The sequence below is a fragment of the Drosophila gunungcola genome, unplaced genomic scaffold (assembly GCF_025200985.1).
Source record: "Drosophila gunungcola strain Sukarami unplaced genomic scaffold, Dgunungcola_SK_2 000001F, whole genome shotgun sequence".
Classification (NCBI taxonomy): domain Eukaryota; kingdom Metazoa; phylum Arthropoda; class Insecta; order Diptera; family Drosophilidae; genus Drosophila; species Drosophila gunungcola.
In genome coordinates this window covers 9,280,846-9,301,964 of record NW_026453197.1, presented here as the reverse complement: position 1 = coordinate 9,301,964, position 21,119 = coordinate 9,280,846, and the positions used below count along the sequence as shown (strand labels likewise).

The window sequence follows — 21,119 nt, the reverse complement described above, 5'->3', positions numbered from 1 at the left end:
CAGCCGGTCCATAATAAATACTATTCTATTCAAAACGGCTTCAATAATACCATTATAATATACTGTTAATTTAAAAAAAATTTATTTTCTTTTTTCATACAAAAGATAAGTTTAACATTCTCTTAACTCACTAGCATATTAACAAAATTTATGTTGGAAAGTCTTTCTTTCTTTCTTTCTAAGCGCGGCGAATTTATTTAATTTCAGAACACGGAATCAGAAATTGGATTGATTCAATGCTCCACAAGTTTGGCACGGAACCCATATGCTACCAGAAATATGGAAAACAAACATTTCTAACTATTGCCAATACTTTTTTTATTTAAGTAAACCAGTTTTTTGCTAATAAATCCTTTAAAATTATTTGGTAGTCCCAATCAAAAACTTGCTAAATGTATATAAAAATATGGTTTTAATTTTTTTTTTTCAATTTAAAAAATAACTAATGTGATTCTAATAAATTTTTACCGGTTTTAATTGATTATCCAATTCGATACACAAATTTCTTTAGTTTGTCAAACATCATTTTTTTTATTTGTTGCTGAAAATATTTATTAGTTCTAAATAAAATTTAACAAGTATTTTTTGTGTAGGTGTTTATTTATTGTTAGCAACCTAGCTTATGTTTCAAAAAACTTGCTTTAAGTATTTCTACATATACTTATTTGTATATTATGTTAGAAAAAACTAGTTTTACGTATTTCTACATATACTTATTTTTAGATTTTGATATAATTATTTAATTTGAACACTTTACAAAATTATAAGAGACAACTAAATTTCTAAACTTAACGAAAGAATCCAATTTTTTAGCCTTTATCTGGTTGGTCTCTAAGTGCCCTTCTTGGAGTACATGTCCTTAATTATCTGCATCCGAGTCATGTGAGTAGCGCACAGCCACGAATCCTTGATTTGGAAGGCCTCGAACTGCTTGCGGTCCTCCTTAAAAGGCTTATAATAAACATCATAAATAATGCGCAGGATGCGCTGCACATTTGCCTGTGAGGGTTTTCGCGGATGATTCCTAAAGATTTTGTTTTTGTGCATCTTCGTGTACTTTCCATCGTCCCACCAATCGGGGAAATCCACATCCGCATCGTCAATTTTAGGCTCCTCAATAAGCTCCTGGTCTTCAAATTTTACGGTGGAAACATGATGAATGGCCTTTAATTGAGAGGTTTTTGTTAAAGATTAAGGTATTTCGTTAAAAGTATTGCCTTACATGCGGCGTACTCCAACTCCAAGTCATATCTTTCTTAGCTGGCTTCTCCGTCTGGGATTGTTTCTCCTCGATTAGCATTTCTACAAGAAACTCCTCCTGCTGATCCTGTTCGGCTAGCGATAAGGCCAACTCATCATCTAACTCGTCCATTTGCTGCTGTGCGATAACTGCCTGCTGAACTTGCTTATCAACGGCCAGTTCCAGTTTTGTGGGAGCTCCTGGCGGCGGATCTATGGATTGGAACCACCGAAGCTGTCCATTCACGTTGACCGCCTGGGGAGAAAAGACAAAGTAAGTTAGTAATAGATTTCTTAACTATATTAAATTGTTAACCTAATAAAAGCTAGCCTATGTCAAAAATGTAAAGTCTTAGTGCGATAGTTTTTATAATTAAATAAGCCTTAAATTTGGACTTACAATAACTTGTTTATTGCTTATGTCTGCCTGGAAGATCTGCGGTCTGCAGGTGGATATGGTAATTATTGGCTGCTGCTCATCCTGCAGTGGTACGTAGACAAGGTCATCCGCCTGCTCCTCGTCGACGAGATCCTCCATCAAGCTGCTGAGCAGGCTCTCGTTTCCCCCTTTAGTCTGTGTTGGCGGGACCTTAGCCTTTGCTCGCAATTGGACATCCTCGAGCTCCAGCTGTTCTTCCAGTATCTGCTTCTTTAGCTTGCAATTCTTCTGCTTCTGCTCCTTTAGCTTGGCATCCTTTAGCTTCTGTCCCTCTAACATCTGGTCTTTCAACTTCTGCTCTTCCAGCATCCGTTCCTCCATTAACAACTCCTGACGTAGCTCCTCAGCGGTTTGAATAGCCTCCTCGATGCCAGAGTGCCGTAGTTCGTGGTGCCGCTTGAGATTGGCCTTTCTGTCGGAGCTGTAGGTGCACAGGGAGCACTTGTAGGTCCTGTGACTCTTCTCCGGATTGTTGTGCACCATCATGTGGCGCTTTAGGTCATAGGGTCGATTCGTTTCGTACCGGCAGCCCATTACCTGACACTGTATTTTGGCGCTGCGATCAAGAGACGGGCTCTCCGGCAGCCGATCCTGCGCCCCTGGATGCTTGGTGGACACATGCCGCTTCAGGTTGGACACCTTGTCGGTGCTGTAGACACAAACTGGACAACCATACGACTTGGATTCCATTGGGTTCGAGTGAGACTCCTCGTGACGCCACAGGTTGTAGGGCCTGTTGGTCCTGTAAGGACATCTGGCCACGCTGCAGCGGTATTTCCAGACTGCACAGGGTCCTTCTGGTTCCTCCGACGACTCCTGATCCTCGGTTAGCATCGCTAGAAGTCCATCGATGGCACAATCAATAATACAGATGCTACAGTTTTAGCCGAAGCCATCGATGCTTTTCCGCATAGGAGGAAACACACATTTCAGTGGATTATAATAGCTTGTATTATAATTTTATGAACTTTAAATTTGTTAAATTTGCTGCGTTTTTATTTGTCAGCAACAAATCAGACTGGTTTGCCCAAAATACCAAAACGCTTTGCTCAAGAGGCCATAAAAGTAAGGTAACACTTGTCTAGCGGGAAATTCGCTAGAATCACCGTTCAGTCGCAGGTTGTTAAAAATGATTTTTCAAAAATAATTAAATAAGGAACATAAATTGTTTAAATAAAAGCATTTTTTAATTGTTAATTGTAATTTTTAATGTATGAATTTCTTGTTCTTTTTGTAATGTTTAAAAAGTATCTTTAGATTTAGAAATCCATTAACTGGTACTACCAAAAAAATTTGTTTCTGTTTAATAATTTGATTTTTTAAGGTTTAATATTATAATTACCTAAAATGAATCTTAAACTTAAGATTTAAGGACTATTTTTTTAAAAACGTGTGTATATTTTTTCTAATAATTTCATAATTACACACATTAAGATTTGGCTTAAAATATTAGAGCATTTAGTTATATATTATCAAAGTGTAGCCAAGCCGCTCATCTCTAAAGAAATCCGTTGGCAGCCGAAAATAGTGTTGGTAAAGGTACAAAAATGTCTTTAAGTGCGCGGTTATTTTTAAAATGTCAAGTCATGAAAAATTTTTAAATTAACTTTACTGAGGGTGGAAGTTTAAATTTTAATACAAAATAGATTAATCAAGAGGGTAAGAATTTGGGGCCTCCACTCACCCTTGTTTAACCCCCATGCAGCGACCTGCAATTGCTAGGGTTCATTATCCTTGCCGCCGTTTTACTACAGGACACATGCGCCCTGCATCGCCTGCAGCCGGCTTGACGTTTTCATTGAGTTTTTGGGGCCACCATTCAATGGAATCTCAAACCCCCTTAGCCATTTAAACTCGGTTCAGAGTTCGTCTGGGCTGTAAGATTCGGTTTTGGGATCGGGAGTCCTTGCAGTTTTTCAGCTGTTTCGACTTTTTCACTCGCTCAGTTGCAAGTCGACTGCTGGCCAAGGCGCACGGAAAACTCGGAAAAACAGCGCGCAGCCGAAAAATATTTATAATTATTAAAGTGAATAAAAAAAAAACATAATTTAGTTTGGCTCAAGTCAAACGTTTAGCTAGAGGAAAGAAAGTAATGTTCAAATGAAAAAAAAAAGGGCTTGTCCCTTAACTATGTGTGTGTGTGTGTGTGTTTGTGTTGGTGTTGGTGTCTAGGCCATTAAACTAATTGCACAAATATATCCGGTTATGCTGCCCCTTGTTTCCAACACCAGGGGATATCTTACAAATAAACATCCCCTCACAAAACAAAAAAAACATGTTTTAATTGGTTAGCCAACGCCCCCGCCCACGCTTAACCCCCTCTTGCTCAGTGCTTTCCTTCACCCACAATTGTGTTTGCCTTTCTAAATTGGCATAAATTCATTTATGGGTCAAACACCCTCTTGAAAGTTACCAAACCATTGAAGTAATATATATAAATAAGGACCCCCATGCACTTGAGTGTGTTGGTGTTGGTCTGTGTGTTTGTGTGTGTGCACTTCCGGTTGCACGGCACGTAACGGAAGTATGCAGTGGAAAACCCCACCCACCGACTTCAAAATTTCAAATTGCGCAAGGTTATACCAAGTGAAAGAGAAACCCCAAATATAAGCAATTATTTTTAAATATTCTTAAATCTCAAAATTAACTTATCCTCCATCACCCACTCATTAGTCAGTCAAAACGTGCAATTAAAGCCAAACGATGCAATCATGAAAATTATTCGAAATTATTGAAAGCCATTTTCGCTTCCAATTGTTTATAATTCAAACGATATGTTTTTCATCTTTTTCGCGTCGTTCCTCATGCATACGTAAACAGCTTAAGAAATAGGAATCGGGGAAATCTAAAGAAAATGCTGGAAACGTTTCAAAATAAAATGTTCTTGCAATTTGGAAATCTTAAAAAAAAACAAAATATACAAATTATTATATTAGTTACTAAATAATATAAAAAAAATTTTTTTTATCTAAATACATGTTAAATAAAAAAAAGAAAATTAGAATTATATTCTTAATTGTGGGTTCTTCAATATTTCTGGGTATGCCACATTTTGCAAGAGTATATATAATTTCGGAAAAGCACATATTGAAAATCAAAATACGATTTCGTGAAAGTTTCAGAGTTTTTTTTGATTTTCTTCCCAATGATTTCAGTTTTTTGCCAGAATCAGTTTTCGATTTCGTTTTGATATTCGACCTCTGACCTCGTTGCTGCACTGGAGGTTCTACGACAGCAAACTCGTTCAATAGCCGCCCTCAAGAGGAAATCTCAACTCAAGGTGAGTGAAGGCGTATCTACTACAGAGAAAAATATTTATCTTTAAAATGACTTGAAATGTTGTTAGCTTGTTTGTTGTCAGATCTTTAAAGATTGAAATAAGCTATAAATGTCCTCTAAACATACAAAATATACATATTATTGTTCCGGAAATCTTCGATTAAAAAAAAAGGTTTTTAACTTATAGCGTTAGTATGAAACCTTATCCTCTAGTTTTTAAAACCTTGGTAATAAAATCTAGTTTGCGGATAATTTGTAATAACTGTTTAAAACAAAATAAAACGATTTGAAGAATTTCAGTTATCATTCAATATGTTTATTTTTAAACGAATTTTGTACATTTTTTGTTTGCTGTTTAAATAAAGGGGGGATTGAGTTGGTTGTTGGTAAGGATTATTACTTTGTTGCTGGTCTTCTGCCATTGTTTGCCCAGTGGCCTTTGACCCTTTGTCCAGGTGGGTCCTCACCCTCATTTCCATTCCCATTCTCGTCGGCATTTGCATCCCCATCATCGTTCTGTCGATGACTCTTCAGTGTCCACTTGTGCCAGTTTCTCGATTACCAAGCTGCTCGATGCAGGGGTTTTATTGAGGAAGGGGAGAAGGTCGCACTGAACCGAGATACTTTTTATATATTTTCTGTTTCTGTGCTAGCTGAAGTTGTTGCACTCGAAACTTGTGTTTGATTTTATTAATTTAAACGGGGAGAGGTCAATAAACATGATTGATTAGCTTATAATGTGGCATTAACAAGCGAACACGTTTTTGTGGGATTAATACAGTTGGTATCACTTGGATTTTTCATTTGGCACGAACATAAAACAGATAAACAGGCTTTCAAATTATTTCAATTATTCCCCTTATTTTATTGTTATATCGAACTGTTCTTGTCTCATTTTGCCATAATTATTTTTATAGCAAAATATTCTTGAAGCTTACCAGAATGAAATCTTCTTAATAAAAATTAGTCAAACTAATTATAATTAAATGGAAACTGATTTTCACTAAAAAGTAATTGGAAAACACTTAAGATAGTCAATGTGGGAATCATAATCTTCAAAATAAGAAGCCAAATAAAATGAGCGGTCAATAACCTCATGAAATATTTATTGGAATAATTTGAAATATTATTTTGAACCAGTGAACACAGAAATATTTTGTATGAAAGTTGCCTAAAAGGTAGTTTCAAGATTTATTTCTTAAAATGTTGCAAAAGAAATCTATTGGCCTTGTATAGTTAAACTTCTGTTGGTTCGATTTTAAAGATTGCTAGTTATATATTAAAAATCGTACCAACGTTCTTGCCCATATAGTTTCATAAAGTAGTCCTTAAGAACATTTTTCTCTGTCTTTTTGCGCTTGTCGCGTTTCGTGCATTACTGTAAAAATTGAACCGTAAAAACGAGTTAACCTACTTTCAGGTGTGCAATGGTATGTGTTTTCGCCGGCATTAGTATTTGTGTAGGGTGCACACATTTGAGTTGTTCCATGCAAATAAACAAACAAACAGAAGCACAAATGCGAATGCAAAGGCGAACATATGCAAGAAATTTGATTCATTTGCATGTAGCACCCCCAACAAAAGCAGACACACAAACATGGATACTAACACACACAAACGCACATACCCCACTGCACACAAGTGCAACTATAACAATCCTCGCAGAAATACTGTGGAGGTAAAAATAATAGTTGAGCAATTGATCCTAAATCGAATAACAAGCTGATTTATTTCGGTGACTTAATTGGGTAACTTGATTTCCCAGTTTCTTAATTTTAATTTGCATTTTCAAAAAAGGTATAAAATCTATATACACAGTTAGTGTTACTTCTCTTATTCTGGCCATATTTGTGTAAAACTGAAGGGGAAGTTGCAGGGTGGTTGACAGTTAAACTGCTTTTAAGCACAAACAAAGCCCACAAACGAAAGGGGTGAAGGGGAGGGAATTGGGGGTGCCTTGGGGTCACCGCAGGCGAGTGCAGTGCCCTCAATTAGAAGGCGCTCAAGGACAGTGGCGAACAGCTGCAGCACAAAACAACAACACGAATGGCAACAACAGCTGTTCGCTAAGTTCGCCTTAATTGCTAACAACACGGCGAATACGTAATGCCGACATGCATTTCCACAGGAAAATGTTGTGTTGTGCCTTCCCCACATTGAGTTTTGATTTATACGGCAGCACCCCTGTACTTTGAACTGTTTCTCAAGCAGTTCGCGCTTGGCCTTCTCCGACAAAAATTGAGGGTGAATGGGGTAAAATGGGTTCCAAGTAGTTGGCGTTGCCTTGGCATCTTCAGCCTCATCTTCAGACTCAAGTTACTGCCGCAAGCAAAAACAGAATGAAAACAAAGTTAAGATGCTCCGAAAGTGAAGAGGATTCTTTTGGTACCCTTTGCAATAGACTTTTAGAATTTAGAAACAAAAACAAGCATTTTTTGTTTCCCTGTTCATAAAAACTAATAAAACTTAATAATAAGCTCATAAAACTAAGTCTGTGATAAGGGATAAATACTGTCAAACTCTTTAGTTCTATTGGAATTTTATAATTTCTTAAGACTTATTCAGTAATAATTAAACCTTCAATCTTGTTCAGTTTAAATAACAATATACTAAGTTCAGCAAAATTTTCTAAAAACAAAATGTTGTCATACCTTTGTATACTTTTTCAGAAATATTTTAGAACTAATTAGACAGTGTAGAATGCAAAATATTTTTGTGGGTCGAGACTGCCGTTTTGTGGAGTGTTTGTTGGGTTGTCTTGATACTTTCTCTATTGCTGTAGCTTTTGCTGAAGATGTTGTTGCCATTATTGTTGCTGTTCGTCCTCGACGTTGTCTTTGCCTGCAGAATTTCGCAAGGACACGCACTGTGTGTGTGGAGCCACAAGTCGTTGGCGTTTGTTGCCCGCCACAAGGACACTCGAGGCATATATGTCAGATTTATGCCACCCACTCCCGCCTCTCGTAGTGCCACTCCCCTTGCTTCTGCAGCCTCCGAAGAAGCGGTTGGCGGATGTACATATGTACATAAGTGCAGCCTTCGCCGGAGGTGAGGCGACAAACCTGAACCTGAATCTCGCTCGCTCATCTCCACAGAAAGAAAAAATGATATCCCAGTTCCGATCTTTTTCGTTTCTTTGTTATTGACTTATCTAATTTAATTGTACACTCAGAGTGCATACTCTCTTAGCATAGTCTTGCAAAAACAAAAAATATTTTGTACGTTATATTATACAGTTCTCTCTCTCGAAAAGGGAACACTTTCGTTCGGTAGGTATGTTTATTTTTAAAATACTTTTCTTGCCAAGTGTCCTACATATTCTCTCTGTGTATTCTGGGCGCATTTTATATCCCCACCACTGACTGTGAGGGTGGGTGGCTTCATGTTTTGTGGCTGCTTGTTTGGTCATCCATGAAGGCAACAACAAATGCTGCAGAAGTTTAACCCCCGCTTTCACCTTAACCGCCGCGTTGTTGTTACTTGCAATCTTGACATTTAATTATCCGCCGTTGGCTGCAGCTTCCACTGTGTGTCAAGGTCCTCGGTTTGTTTTCGGTGGCTGACAGGAAGCGCACCTGCAGAGGTGATCTGCCGCCAAGGTCTAATTCGCGCAGGAAATTCGGCAAAATGTTCAAGGCGGAATTTATCAATTTGTGTGCCTGGCAAATTTTCGATTATGGATTAAAAGAAATTTAATTTAAGAGCAAATAACCATTCCAACAGGTTAAACTTATTTTGTACTCACTAAAGTTTAATAGGGACTCAAAATAAAGTTTAATTATATTTTATTTTAAACTTAATTTATTCCTTTTAAAGTTTAATAGAAAAGTTTTAAAAATGCCTTGAAAAAATCGTTAGTTTAGTTTTAAAATCACAAAATCATAGCTAATGATTAAAAATGATTTAAAATAAACTTTGAAAAAAGAAAAGTAAGTAAAAACATCACAAAAAACGATATTTATCAGTAAATTTCAAAAAATATTTTTGCTATAATTACTAATGCAAAAATTTCAAAAAGTTATGAATATAATCTATTAATGTTTTGATATTTAATAACTAAGCAAGTTTGTAGTTGCTTACTTGATAATCTTCTTTTTCGTTGTTTTACTAATAATACTAGCAGCTATACTAACTAACTAACTGCTTGCTTATTTTATCCCCGTTGCAGTTGTCGAAATGGAGCGATGCGAAAGCGGGCGAAGAAGGCGAAGGTAAGTCATTAATTTTGAAAAAAAATTGTTATCATCTATCCACATTACGTATAGGCAACGTAAGTGCCACCAAAGTAAAGACAATGTCGTAGTTAAGGGGAATCAGTTAGTTAAGTTTAAAATTATTACTAGTTATAAATGTATGATAGATTATCATAATCAATTAAATCAATCAATTAAATTAAATTATTTAAATAATTATTATTAATTAAATATTTAAATTATTTAAATATTTTATTAAAATATTTAAAACTTAAACCAACAGGATTTCTTAACGGCCTTGCGTTTTAGCAGCTTCGTTACTTACTTAGCTTTCAGTGGATCTAAATAATAAATACCAACCTAAGCAGCTGTGATATCAGCAGGAATTTAAATTGCAATTGGAGCTGTGTGTGGTCCGAGTTTTCAGGTCAATCGATAGCATTCCGATGGGTCTTGCCTGTGATTAGTATGCCAGCCGTGAAAAGATTATCTTTGGTTGTATGGGTGCTCGCTTGCATGTGTGAGTGCTGCCTGCTTGTGTGCAAAATGGCGGCACTGCCGACGCCATTTTCCTAGCTTTCAGCATGGCTTACGTGAGCCCGCGACCTACGACAACCTAAAAGAAAGTTGCCTAGGTTAAGTCCTGCGCAGACTCACACCAAGGCACTCAAAGGAATACGTTAATATAAGGTGTGTGAATGTCCTGTATGTGTCTGCAAGTGTTGTAGGTACAATCAATGAAAGTTCAACGCACGTGGAAGGCAAAAAAAAGCGACTTTGCCTTGTCTGTAACTTTTCAGCTTGCTAAAGTGGGACCATTTTAATTTAAAATGTTTAAAATTTTGGTAGACTAAAACTTCTTTTATAAGTTTTTAACGAAACCATACATTTCAAAAGAGTTTAAATAAATAATCAATAATATATGTTTTAAATAAAACCAGAACCAACATTATATAATAAACATAATTAAGATTTGGCTATTTTTATTTTGCATTCCCAAATGACAAGGAAATAATAGAAAATAATAGTCTATAGAATTTTTCAAAGTATCGTTAGGCACTCCAAAAAATCGTGAAAGTGTTTGAATGAAACCCGAGTCGAGGGCTATGCAAATATGCTTGCAATTTTTGGGGCGCATGTGAATAGTGGGAGTGGTTTAGTTTGGTGTTTGTTTGGCTGCCGATGCTACCAATGTCATTTGAAATTAAATGCCAAAAAGTGACAACACATCGAACCACACATGCACACATTGCATTTTAATATGAAAACAAAAACAAAAAAAAAGGCTGGCAATAACTGACCCAGATTTTTGATTCAACCCTGCAACCCACCGCATATCGTGTATACGCCGCGTGTTTGTTTTTGATTTTACGCTCTCCCCTTCGTCATTTGTTTTTGTGCTTTGGCTCTGAGAATTATTATTTTATCACACAGCCATGATAACGATAACGATTACACCCCAAGGCTATCAAAAATCAGAGAAAATTCTTTTTAATCGCAATTTGATGATTGCCAGGGAAATGTATCCTTGAACAACATCCGTCTGTCTGTGTGCGTGTGAGTCCTGTTCAAGGTCGCCTGGGGTTGAAAATAACCGGATTATCTGTGTCCGACATCTGTGTGGTTAGCAGTAACTACAGCCGATGCATGGAATTTATGCTTTCTTTCAAAACTGGCTGGGTAAAATTATAAAAAAGAAATTTTATTTACCTAAATCTTTAAAAAAAATGTTGTTGACCGATCTATGGAAATTATGCTTTATTTCGAAAAAGCTTTTAGTTTTTTATTAAAAAAACTATACATAATTATTATAATAAGGTCTATTTCATGCAATACAATTTTGTAGTTATTTAATTTTTTCTACATTTATATTTATGGATATATGTTTTTATTTTATTTGTTTAAGTAGTGCAGTCTTTACTTATTTATTTATTTATTTACAACTTATCTATAAATATATGAATATTATTCGTTTTAAAAGATCGTATGTTTTCGAATCAACCCTTAATAAGAGAATTCAAAATATATATTTTTCAAAAAGTTCTTATGGAACTTTTGTCAAACATAATTCTTGATCAACTTTATGCAAAAGAAAAAAGTTTAAAACCAAAAATTTTTTTGGACTTTATAATATCCTTTTTTTTAAACACCTATAAGCCTTATCATCACATATATAATGTTTTTGATTTCGTTTAGACGACGGAAAAAAGCTGCACTTTGTGAGTCCAGCACGCCGAAAATCGGTGCTGGCCCCCATCCTCAATAAGATCAAGAATGGCGCCGATGCGGCGGACAGTGCCGAGAAGAAGCTGGGCAGCGAGAGCAGCGGCAGTGGTCACATCGCGGTGCAGATTGAGCCGGCCAGGCGGGTCAAGGTGGGCTAAAATGGGTTTTCCCACTGAAAATATGTGCTAATAACCGATCGTATCATTATATCAGCGTCACAGCATCCACGGCATGATGGAGGAGGAGAACACGATCCGGCCGCATCAGGAGATCCGACAGCTAACGCTGGAGGAGAAGAAGTTCCTTCTGGCTGTGGAGAGGGGCGATATGGCCGGCACTCGCAGGATGCTGCAGAAGGCCCAGGATACGGAATATATCAACGTGAACTGCGTTGATCCGTTGGGCCGCACGGCCTTGCTGATGGCCATTGACAACGAGAACCTGGAGATGGTGGAGCTGCTGATTAACTACAATGTGGACACGAAGGACGCACTGCTGCATTCCATCTCTGAGGAATTTGTGGAGGCCGTGGAGGTGCTGCTCGACCACGAAAACGTCACTTTCCACAGCGAGGGCAATCATGTGAGGATTTTAAGAAATTTACTTATATATTTATTATATTATTTATTATTTATATTGTTTTTACCTTCAGAGCTGGGAGTCCGCCTCAGAGGATACGTCGACCTTCACGCCGGACATAACGCCCTTGATCCTGGCGGCACACCGCGACAACTATGAGATCATCAAGATCCTGCTGGACCGAGGAGCCGTGCTGCCCATGCCCCACGATGTGCGATGTGGCTGCGATGAGTGCGTCCAGTCGCGACAGGAGGATTCGCTGAGGCACTCGAGATCCCGCATCAACGCCTACCGGGCATTGGCCAGTCCCAGTTTGATAGCACTCTCCTCCAAGGACCCCATCCTCACGGCTTTCGAGCTGTCCTGGGAGCTGCGACGGCTCAGCTTCCTCGAGCACGAATTTAAGGTGGGTTCTGAAGCTAGTGCTTATATCTACTTCTAATACATTTTTCTGCAGAACGAGTACCAGGAACTGCGCAAACAGTGCCAGGATTTTGCCACCGCCCTGCTGGACCACACTCGCACCTCCCACGAGCTGGAGATCCTGCTCAACCATGATCCCACCGGTCCGGTTTACGAGCATGGGGAACGAATGCATTTAAACCGCCTGAAACTGGCCATCAAGCTGCGCCAGAAAAAGGTGGGTTAATTATCTTAAAGTCTGATCAAAAAATGTGATACAGTATTTGTAATCCTATCCAGTTCGTGGCCCATTCAAATGTGCAACAGTTGCTGGCAAGCATTTGGTACGAAGGATTGCCTGGTTTTCGGAGGAAGAACATGGCCCTGCAAGCGGTGGACATCATCAGGATCGGGATCATGTTCCCCATCTTCTCGCTGGCCTATATCCTGGCACCCTACTCTAGCATTGGCCAAACGATGCGCAAACCCTTCATCAAGTTCATCTGTCACAGCGCCTCATACTTCACCTTTCTGTGTAAGTAAAGTTAAAAGAAAGCGTTGAAAATATATAATATGTAATATAATAATATATATAAATGTATATAGTATATAAATGTTCCAATTAATATTATTATCTTCATGGCAGTTCTTCTGATGCTGGCCTCCCAAAGGATCGAGACCTTCATCGGCGGCTGGTTCTTTGCGGACTCCTCGGGAATGCTCAACAAAGTGGAGGAGTTGCCCACGAAGCGAGGAGCCAAGCCGACCTTCATCGAGTGGCTTATCCTGGCCTGGGTCAGCGGCCTCATCTGGAGCGAGGTGAAGCAGCTGTGGGACGTGGGTCTGCAGGAGTATCTCAACGATATGTGGAATGTGATCGACTTTGTCACGAACTCCTTATACGTGGCCACGGTGGCTTTGCGAGTCGTATCCTTTTTTCAGGTAAATTAAATTACCAAAATGTAGTTTCTATTTGTAAATATTTGTTATTTATTATTGTATTACAGGTGCAAAAGGAGATGATATACAACTCGCATGCCACGGATCTGCCGCGCGAGCGATGGGACGCCTGGGATCCGATGCTGATATCGGAGGGCCTGTTCAGTGCGGCGAACATTTTCAGTAGCCTCAAGCTGGTTTATATATTCTCGGTGAATCCGCATCTGGGGCCACTGCAGGTGTCGCTGTCCCGGATGGTGATGGACATCATGAAGTTCTTCTTTTTATATGTCCTCGTCCTTTTCGCTTTCGGAAGTGGTCTCAACCAGCTGCTGTGGTTAGTTAATAACAGAAATAGAGAAAAAACTATCTTATAAATTGTAGATCTTGTAAAGACCAAACGTATATTTAGAATTGACAATATTGTTTTAAAATTATTTACTTTATTTTTCATATACCTTACTTACCTTATAACCTAAATGCCTTAATTTATGTTTTATTTTTAATAATTGTTTTTTAGGTACTACGCTGATCTGGAAAAGAAACGTTGTCCTGAGGTTTCACCCATGAGTGCTCTTCTTAACATGAACGGTACAAATGACCCAAATGCGTGCATTGTGTGGCGCAGGTTCTCCAAGTAAGTTAATTATAAATTAATTAATTAAATAAGTTTTCAATTAATTTTCTTTCAGTTTATTTGAGACCACGCAAACTCTTTTCTGGGCCGTCTTCGGCCTGATAGATTTGGACAGCTTTGAGTTGGATGGCATCAAAATCTTCACTAGATTCTGGGGCATGCTGATGTTTGGCACCTACTCGGTCATTAATATTGTGGTACTACTCAACCTGCTCATTGCCATGATGAATCATTCGTATCAACTGATTTCGGTGGGTGTTTTGCATTTTTTTTAGCTACCTGTTCATAAACCAACACAATGTACTTTTATTTGACTTACTAAGGAACGTGCTGATGTCGAGTGGAAATTTGCTCGTTCAAAACTCTGGATTAGCTACTTTGAGGAGGGCGGAACCTGCCCACCGCCTTTTAACATAATACCGACTCCAAAGTCGATTTGGTATGGAATTGGCTGGATGCGTCGCGTTTTCTGCAGCGGATCTTCTGCCGCCCGACGGGAGCACCTAAAGACAATAAGAGTAAGTCTTTGAACTTGTTATTGAAATTCTATAATTGAAAAATTAGCTTAAATAGAATAGTTAAGATTTTTAATTTGTTCTTGAAATAACCCTTCCTATTCTGCCATCTCCTGCAGCGTAAGGCACAGCAGGCCAGTGATCGGGACTTCAAGTACCAGCAGATAATGCGGAACCTGGTGAGGCGGTATGTTACCGTGGAGCAGCGGAAGGCCGAATCCCAGGGCGTCACCGAGGACGATGTGAACGAGATCAAGCAGGATATATCCGCCTTTCGGTGCGAATTGGTGGAAATACTCAAGAACAGCGGCATGGACACGAATGTGTCGGCTGGTCAAGGTGGTGGTAAGCGCTGAATTTCGATCGGAGTTACTAACAAACCTCTATTTAAATGGGTTCTCGTTTTGGCCCACAGGAGGTGGTGGCAAGAAGAACCGCCAGAAGGAACGCCGCCTGATGAAGGGCTTCAATATAGCGCCGCCCGGCTCCACGGGATCGCTGGCTCCGGTTGCCGAGTTCTCCACCTCGCTGGATAACTATGACAACCAGCACGAGATCCTCAGCTCCACACTGTCCACCCTCTTCACGCCGAACTTTATGCACAAGCGCCAGCAGAGTCAAGCCGGAAGTGGAGGCGGGGGATCGGAGTCCCCGACCTCGCCCACTGCTTCCCCAGGCGCTCAAGGGGCGGCCATGATCTCCGGCGGCCAGGTAACCAAGTACAACAAGTCCGCCCTGAAGCCGTACAACAAGCGAATTGCGGGACACAAGAAAAGATGGGGTACGTGTTTTCAAAATTTCCGAAAAATGGCTTTGCTGAAAAGTTACCAAAAAACCTACAGCCTCAAATCCATAACTTTACTTGCAGGCTTCCGATTTTAAAGTTTTATATCTTTAAAGTCTTGATGCTTTAGTCTCTAAAAATCTGCGTTTAAAGCTTTGTTTGTAATTTTATGTACATTTTTTTTTAGAATTTTTATGAAGCAACCCTTTTCTAAATTTTCGAAAAATGGCTTTGCTGAAAAGTAACCAAAAAAACTTCAGCTTTAAATCTATTACTTTACTTGCAGGCTTCCGATTTTAAAGTTTTATATCTTTAAAGTCTTTTTGCTTTAGTCTCTAAAAATCTGCGTTTAAAACTCGATTTGTAATTTCGGTTCGAGTTTTCGCAATTTTTGTGATGCAACCCCTTTTTTAATTCTATAACTTTTCTTTCAAGCATCAGATTTCGGAGTGCTATGTCTTAGAAGTCTTGTGGCTTAGTTCTCTAGAAATCTGCGTTTAAAACTTGATTTATAATTTCGGGTCGACTTTTTCGCTATTTTTATGATGCAACCCCTTTCTTAATCTCCGAATAAATCGTCTATGCAGAAAAGTGACCAGAAACCTTCAGTTTAAAATCCATAACTTTTCTTTCAGGCATCGGATGTCAAAGTGGCATATCTCTAAAGTCTTGCGGCTTAAGCCTTTAAAAATCTGCATTTAAATTTTGTTTAAAAAGTTTAAGTATTTATTTTTACGATAAAACTCCCTAATTAATTTCCGAAAAATATCATTCCAGAAAAGTGACCAAAAACCTACAGTGTTAATTCTATAACTTTTCTTTCAAGCATCAGATTTCGGAGTGCTATGTCTTAAAAGTCTTGTGGCTTAGTTCTCTAAAAATCTGCGTTTAAAACTTGATTTGTAATTTCGGCTCGACTTTTCGCTATTTTTATGATGCAACCCCTTTCTTAATCCCGAATAAATCGTCTATGCAGAAAAGTGACCAGAAACCTTCAGTTTAAAATCCATAACTTTTCTTTCAGGCATCGGATGTCAAAGTGGCATATCTCTAAAGTCTTGTCGGCTTAAGCCTTTAAAAATCTGCATTTAAATTTTGTTTAAAAAGTTTAAGTATTTATTTTTACGATAAAACTCCCTAATTAATTTCCGAAAAATATCATTCCAGAAAGTGACCAAAAACCTAAAGTAGTTAATTCTATAACTTTTCTTTCAAGCATCAGATTTCGGAGTGCTATGTCTTAAAGTCTTGTGGCTTAGTTCTCTAGAAATCTGCGTTTAAAACTTGATTTGTAATTTCGGCTCGACTTTTCGCTATTTTTATGATGCAACCCCTTTCTTAATCCCGAATAAATCGTCTATGCAGAAAAGTGACCAGAAACCTTCAGTTTAAAATCCATAACTTTTCTTTCAGGCATCGGATGTCAAAGGGGCATATCTCTAAAGTCTTGCGGCTTAAGCCTTTAAAAATCTGCATTTAAATTTTGTTTAAAAGTTTAAGTATTTATTTTTACGATAAAACTCTCTAATTAATTTCCGAAAAATATCATTCCAGAAAAGTGACCAAAAACCTAAACTAGTTAATTCTATAACTTTTCTTTCAAGCATCAGATTTCGGAGTGCTATGTCTTAAAAGTCTTGTGGCTTAGTTCTCTAAAAATCTGCGTTTAAAACTTGATTTGTAATTTCGGCTCGACTTTTCGCTATTTTTATGATGCAACCCCTTTCTTAATCCCCGAATAAATCGTCTATGCAGAAAAGTGACCAGAAACCTTCAGTTTAAAATCCATAACTTTTCTTTCAGGCATCGGATGTCAAAGTGGCATATCTCTAAAGTCTTGCGGCTTAAGCCTTTAAAAATCTGCATTTAAATTTTGTTGAAAAAGTTTATGTATTTATTTTTACGATAAAACTCCCTAATTAATTTCCGAAAAATATCATTCCAGAAAAGTGACCAAAAACCTACAGTGTTAATTCTATAACTTTTCTTTCAAGCATCAGATTTCGGAGTGCTATGTCTTAAAAGTCTTGTGGCTTAGTTCTCTAGAAATCTGCGTTTAAAACTTGATTTGTAATTTCGGGTCGTTTTTTCGCTATTTTTATGATGCAACCCCTTTCTTAATCTCCAAAAAAAGTCGTCTTCGCAGAATAGTGACCAAAAACCTGCAGTTTAAACTCCATAACTTTTCTTTCACGCATCCGATTTCAAAGTTGTATATCTTTAAACTCTTGTGGCTTAAGCCTTTAAATATTTGCATTTAAATTTTGTTTTAAAATATTGGGTATTTTATGTTTTGACATATCTTCTTAATTAATTTTCGAAAAAAAATCAAGGTAAAAATGATACCAAAAACGTGCAGTTTTAATTCGATAATTTTTCTTGCAAACATCCGATTTCAAAATGGTATATCTTTAAAGTATCGGGGCTTCAGTCTCTAAAAAACTGCGTTTAAAACTTAGTTTGTAATTTTGAGTCGTTATTTTGTAATTTTTATGATGCAACCCCTTTCTAAATTTTCGAAAAATGGCTTTGCTGAAAAGTTACCAAAAAACCTACAGCCTCAAATCCATAACTTTACTTGCAGGCTTTCGATTTTAAAATTTAATATCATTAAAGTCTTGTTGCTTTAGTCTCTAAAAATCTGCGTTTAAAGCTTGGTTTGTAATTTTGAGTAAATTTTTTTTGGAATTTTTATTAATTTTATTACCTTTTCTAAATTTCACAAAAATGGCTTTGCTAAAATGTAACCAAAAAACCTACAGCTTTAAATCTTTAACCCTATTTACAGGCTTCCGATTTTAAAGTTGTATATCTTTAAAGTCTTGTTGGTTTAGTCTCTAAAAATCTGCGTCTAAAACTTGATTTGTAATTTAGAGTCGATTTTTTGTAATTTTTATGGTGTAACCACTTTTTAATTGTTGTTTTCAACAGTAGTTAGTATTAGGTTTTTATATCTAATTTTGTTTTAGAATTAATTTAACTTATAATTTTCGCTTGCAGGTACTTTAATAGAAGCGGCCAAGGTTGGCAACGTGAGCAAAATGCTGGGCCGTTCAAAATCTGAGGACTCCGTGTGCAACTCATCGCACACAGCGACACCAGTTCACGGTCAAATGCGAGTTACCTATGCCCAGAACTCGCCCCAGCAAGGATACGGATACAACGGAGAAACCAGTTCCACGTCAACGTCTACACCAACTCCAACGATTTCTATAGCCAGCAATTCGCCATCAGCCCACGTGGGAGTGGGCTCGCATTTCTTTCACACAACAAGTGGTGGGTTTCGAATTAATAGTACTTCCACAGATCATCCTTGTGATGTATATATATTTATTTAGGTCTGACAGCCATTGCTGCCCTCAAGCGCAAACGTAAAAAGTTCTCATCAAGCAAGAATATTTGCCCAGTTACCGAATCCGTGGCAGCGACAAATGCAGCTGAAATTCTAAATGATAAGGCAAGTTGCATAGAGGTAAATTGTGTAACTGAAATAATAAAAAAATAATTTTCTTTCAGACACTGAAGCGTGTGTCCAGCTATCCGGCAGCCGAGGCCGGAGTGCAGCACAAGAATCCGGCCCAGTTGGTCAAGCCACGGCGGCACGAGCAAACCCAGAGTCAACACGACTCGGTGGAGACCAACTCGACCTTCACGCTGTCCATCGATCCATCCAATACGTCCGTGAACTCCAGGGAACCGCTGATCAGCACCAGTTGCGTTTCGACCACCGGAGCCATTGGCTGAGGAAGTTTTGCAAAGTTTGGGGGAGGACAGAGAATACCAAAGATAGAGCAGCTAAACTACGTTGATGGCGCACCTGAAGCATACACTTAGATACTATACAGATACACATTGTTGACACTTTTGATATGAAGACATAACCAGTGTGGAGCAAAACTAACTAAGGAAGATATACCTAAACCAACACAGCCTAGATCTTAAATTACCTCACCATGTCAAGATATAGAGAACATTCAGCGAATTAGCACACCCAATCGACACGGGCAACTCGGAAACGACTACTTTGCACTACTGAAACGATATTTCCTATACCTCAACCTATCCTATTAACTTTATTTACAAGACATCCGCTTAAGATATTCTACCTTTCATCTTACTATCGAATCAACTTCAAACTATTTAATCAGCCTCGGCAAGCCGAAGCTTAAATCAATTATGGGCCATAATGACTTTAATCCTAAAGCAGTCGTCCGAATTTAACACCATTAAAAATGTCCTTAAATCATTAATAAAAGAAACATTTATGCAAATAACTGTTCAAAAAGTGTCGCAAAAGCATCTTTGCATCAAGATAATATTCTCCACCTGAACCATGAAGCACACATATCATGCAATCGCTTTATAGAAAAACCTTTTACACCAAAAACAAAATACCAACTCAAAGTCGAGTTGGAAATATAGATCCAACCAAGTCCTTTACCAAATACAAATACAAATACGAATACTAAACTATCCCATATCGATGTTGAACGTTGCCTTAGCATGAAACATATTTTTTATACACATAAGTTTTGGATAAACATTAAATTACTGAAAAGTACTGTACCCATAATGAGGGAAGCGCTGTGTATTTGTTGATTTGAGAGAATGGATTTTGAAACCAAGGATTTGTTGTTGTTCCAGCAAGCAAGCAAGCAAGAATGCAAGAAAGCAGTAAAGCAAAGCAAAACAAAAGCAAACGCAAAGCAAAATAAGTAAATAAACCAAAAGATAACACAATTTTATACACCGATTTTAACCAACACAACAAACCATTATCGAATCGCATACTACTAAAGTGTTTGCATTTTATGGGTATATATATCCGGACTTAGATGTGCATATCCATAGCCTACACACACGAAGATTTTAGCATATATTAAATATATACATATATATAGAAATGAACAAATATAAATAATCAACATTTTTAGATGATTTTTTGCGTTGAAGTAGACAAATACCCACACAAAATACACGAACAATATACGAAATATCAACGAAAACAATAACAAGGAATATCATATAGCATTTTATATAAATACATTATATTGGAACAGCAAAAATATGTTGCACAATTGCAACTTGCAACGCATATCTTTGCTGCTGCCAGAAAAAAAAAATTAAAAACAATATAAGGAGGCAAACGAAATACCAAATACAATGTTAGAATAATATAAAAATTGTTATTTGCACGGAAACATAAATTAATAAAATATATCGAAACGTGTTTTATTTTTTTATTTGAGTGGCTCAAAGTTTATTCTATTTCCAGAGGCTTACTTTGAATGAGTTTTCAGACCTAAAAAAAATTGTCAATATATAAAGCTTAATTACACTTTTAAAACTAATCTTTACTGTACTTACTTACTGTGTTTTGGCCAGCTTTTGCAACGATAAAAATAAAAAACATAGTTTTAATATAAAAAATATACAAAGAATAAAAACAAACTTTTTATTTTTATTAGGGTTTTTTTCTTTTAACTGGTGGGGGTTTTGATAATTTTCAAAAGTCCATACAATTTCATACAATAAAGGGTCTTTTTGAACATAATCATAAATAAATTTTTTTTAAAAGATAATAAGCTTTAAGAACAATGAAAACAAATCAAAAAGGAAGCAGAAGAATACGTAGTTAGAAATTTAATTTATTTACACACAAGAGTCTCTATGTTGACACTGCAAATATTGTTTGACTATATACATTTTGGGTTGTTGAATCCAAATGCTATTCTGTTTAATCTCATCAGATCTTGATTTTGGCACAACCTCAAATAACCACCAACTTGGAAATCAATTTAACGGGTGCTTGGGGCTATGTCAAAATCGTAGTCTGATGGGGATAAACAGAAGTAATTTCCGTTCTTTATTTATCAACAATAACATA

The 21,119-nt window shown here is 37.4% G+C and overlaps 2 protein-coding genes across 7 annotated transcripts; one reads left to right on the top strand and one right to left on the bottom strand.

Annotated features, from left to right (window-relative positions):
* Positions 1 to 632: 632 nt before the first annotated feature.
* LOC128262300 (uncharacterized) lies at positions 633 to 2,706 on the bottom strand. Its single transcript, XM_052996475.1, has 3 exons — positions 1,640 to 2,706; positions 1,223 to 1,495; positions 633 to 1,164 (listed from the first exon to the last, which is right to left on the bottom strand). The coding sequence occupies exons 1-3, from the start codon at positions 2,510 to 2,512 to the stop codon at positions 832 to 834; spliced, it is 1,479 nt and encodes a 492-aa protein (XP_052852435.1). The 5' UTR covers positions 2,513 to 2,706; the 3' UTR covers positions 633 to 831.
* Positions 2,707 to 3,642: 936 nt separating this feature from the next.
* LOC128262294 (transient receptor potential-gamma protein) lies at positions 3,643 to 20,456 on the top strand. 6 transcript variants are annotated; one of them, XM_052996461.1, is made up of 18 exons: positions 3,643 to 3,704; positions 4,834 to 4,958; positions 9,126 to 9,168; positions 11,347 to 11,525; positions 11,590 to 11,958; positions 12,029 to 12,361; positions 12,413 to 12,595; positions 12,658 to 12,892; positions 13,004 to 13,299; positions 13,365 to 13,633; positions 13,817 to 13,933; positions 13,989 to 14,184; positions 14,257 to 14,451; positions 14,568 to 14,793; positions 14,864 to 15,229; positions 18,233 to 18,508; positions 18,571 to 18,689; positions 18,749 to 20,456. In XM_052996461.1, exons 5-18 carry the CDS (start codon positions 11,608 to 11,610, stop codon positions 18,974 to 18,976), a joined length of 3,390 nt encoding a protein of 1,129 aa, XP_052852421.1. In that variant the 5' UTR covers positions 3,643 to 3,704; positions 4,834 to 4,958; positions 9,126 to 9,168; positions 11,347 to 11,525; positions 11,590 to 11,607; the 3' UTR covers positions 18,977 to 20,456. The 6 variants fall into 6 exon arrangements, with proteins under 6 accessions (XP_052852421.1, XP_052852425.1, XP_052852419.1 ...); XM_052996465.1 differs by having other exon boundaries at positions 3,644 to 3,767; positions 14,867 to 15,229; XM_052996459.1 differs by having other exon boundaries at positions 3,644 to 3,767.
* Positions 20,457 to 21,119: the final 663 nt, after the last annotated feature.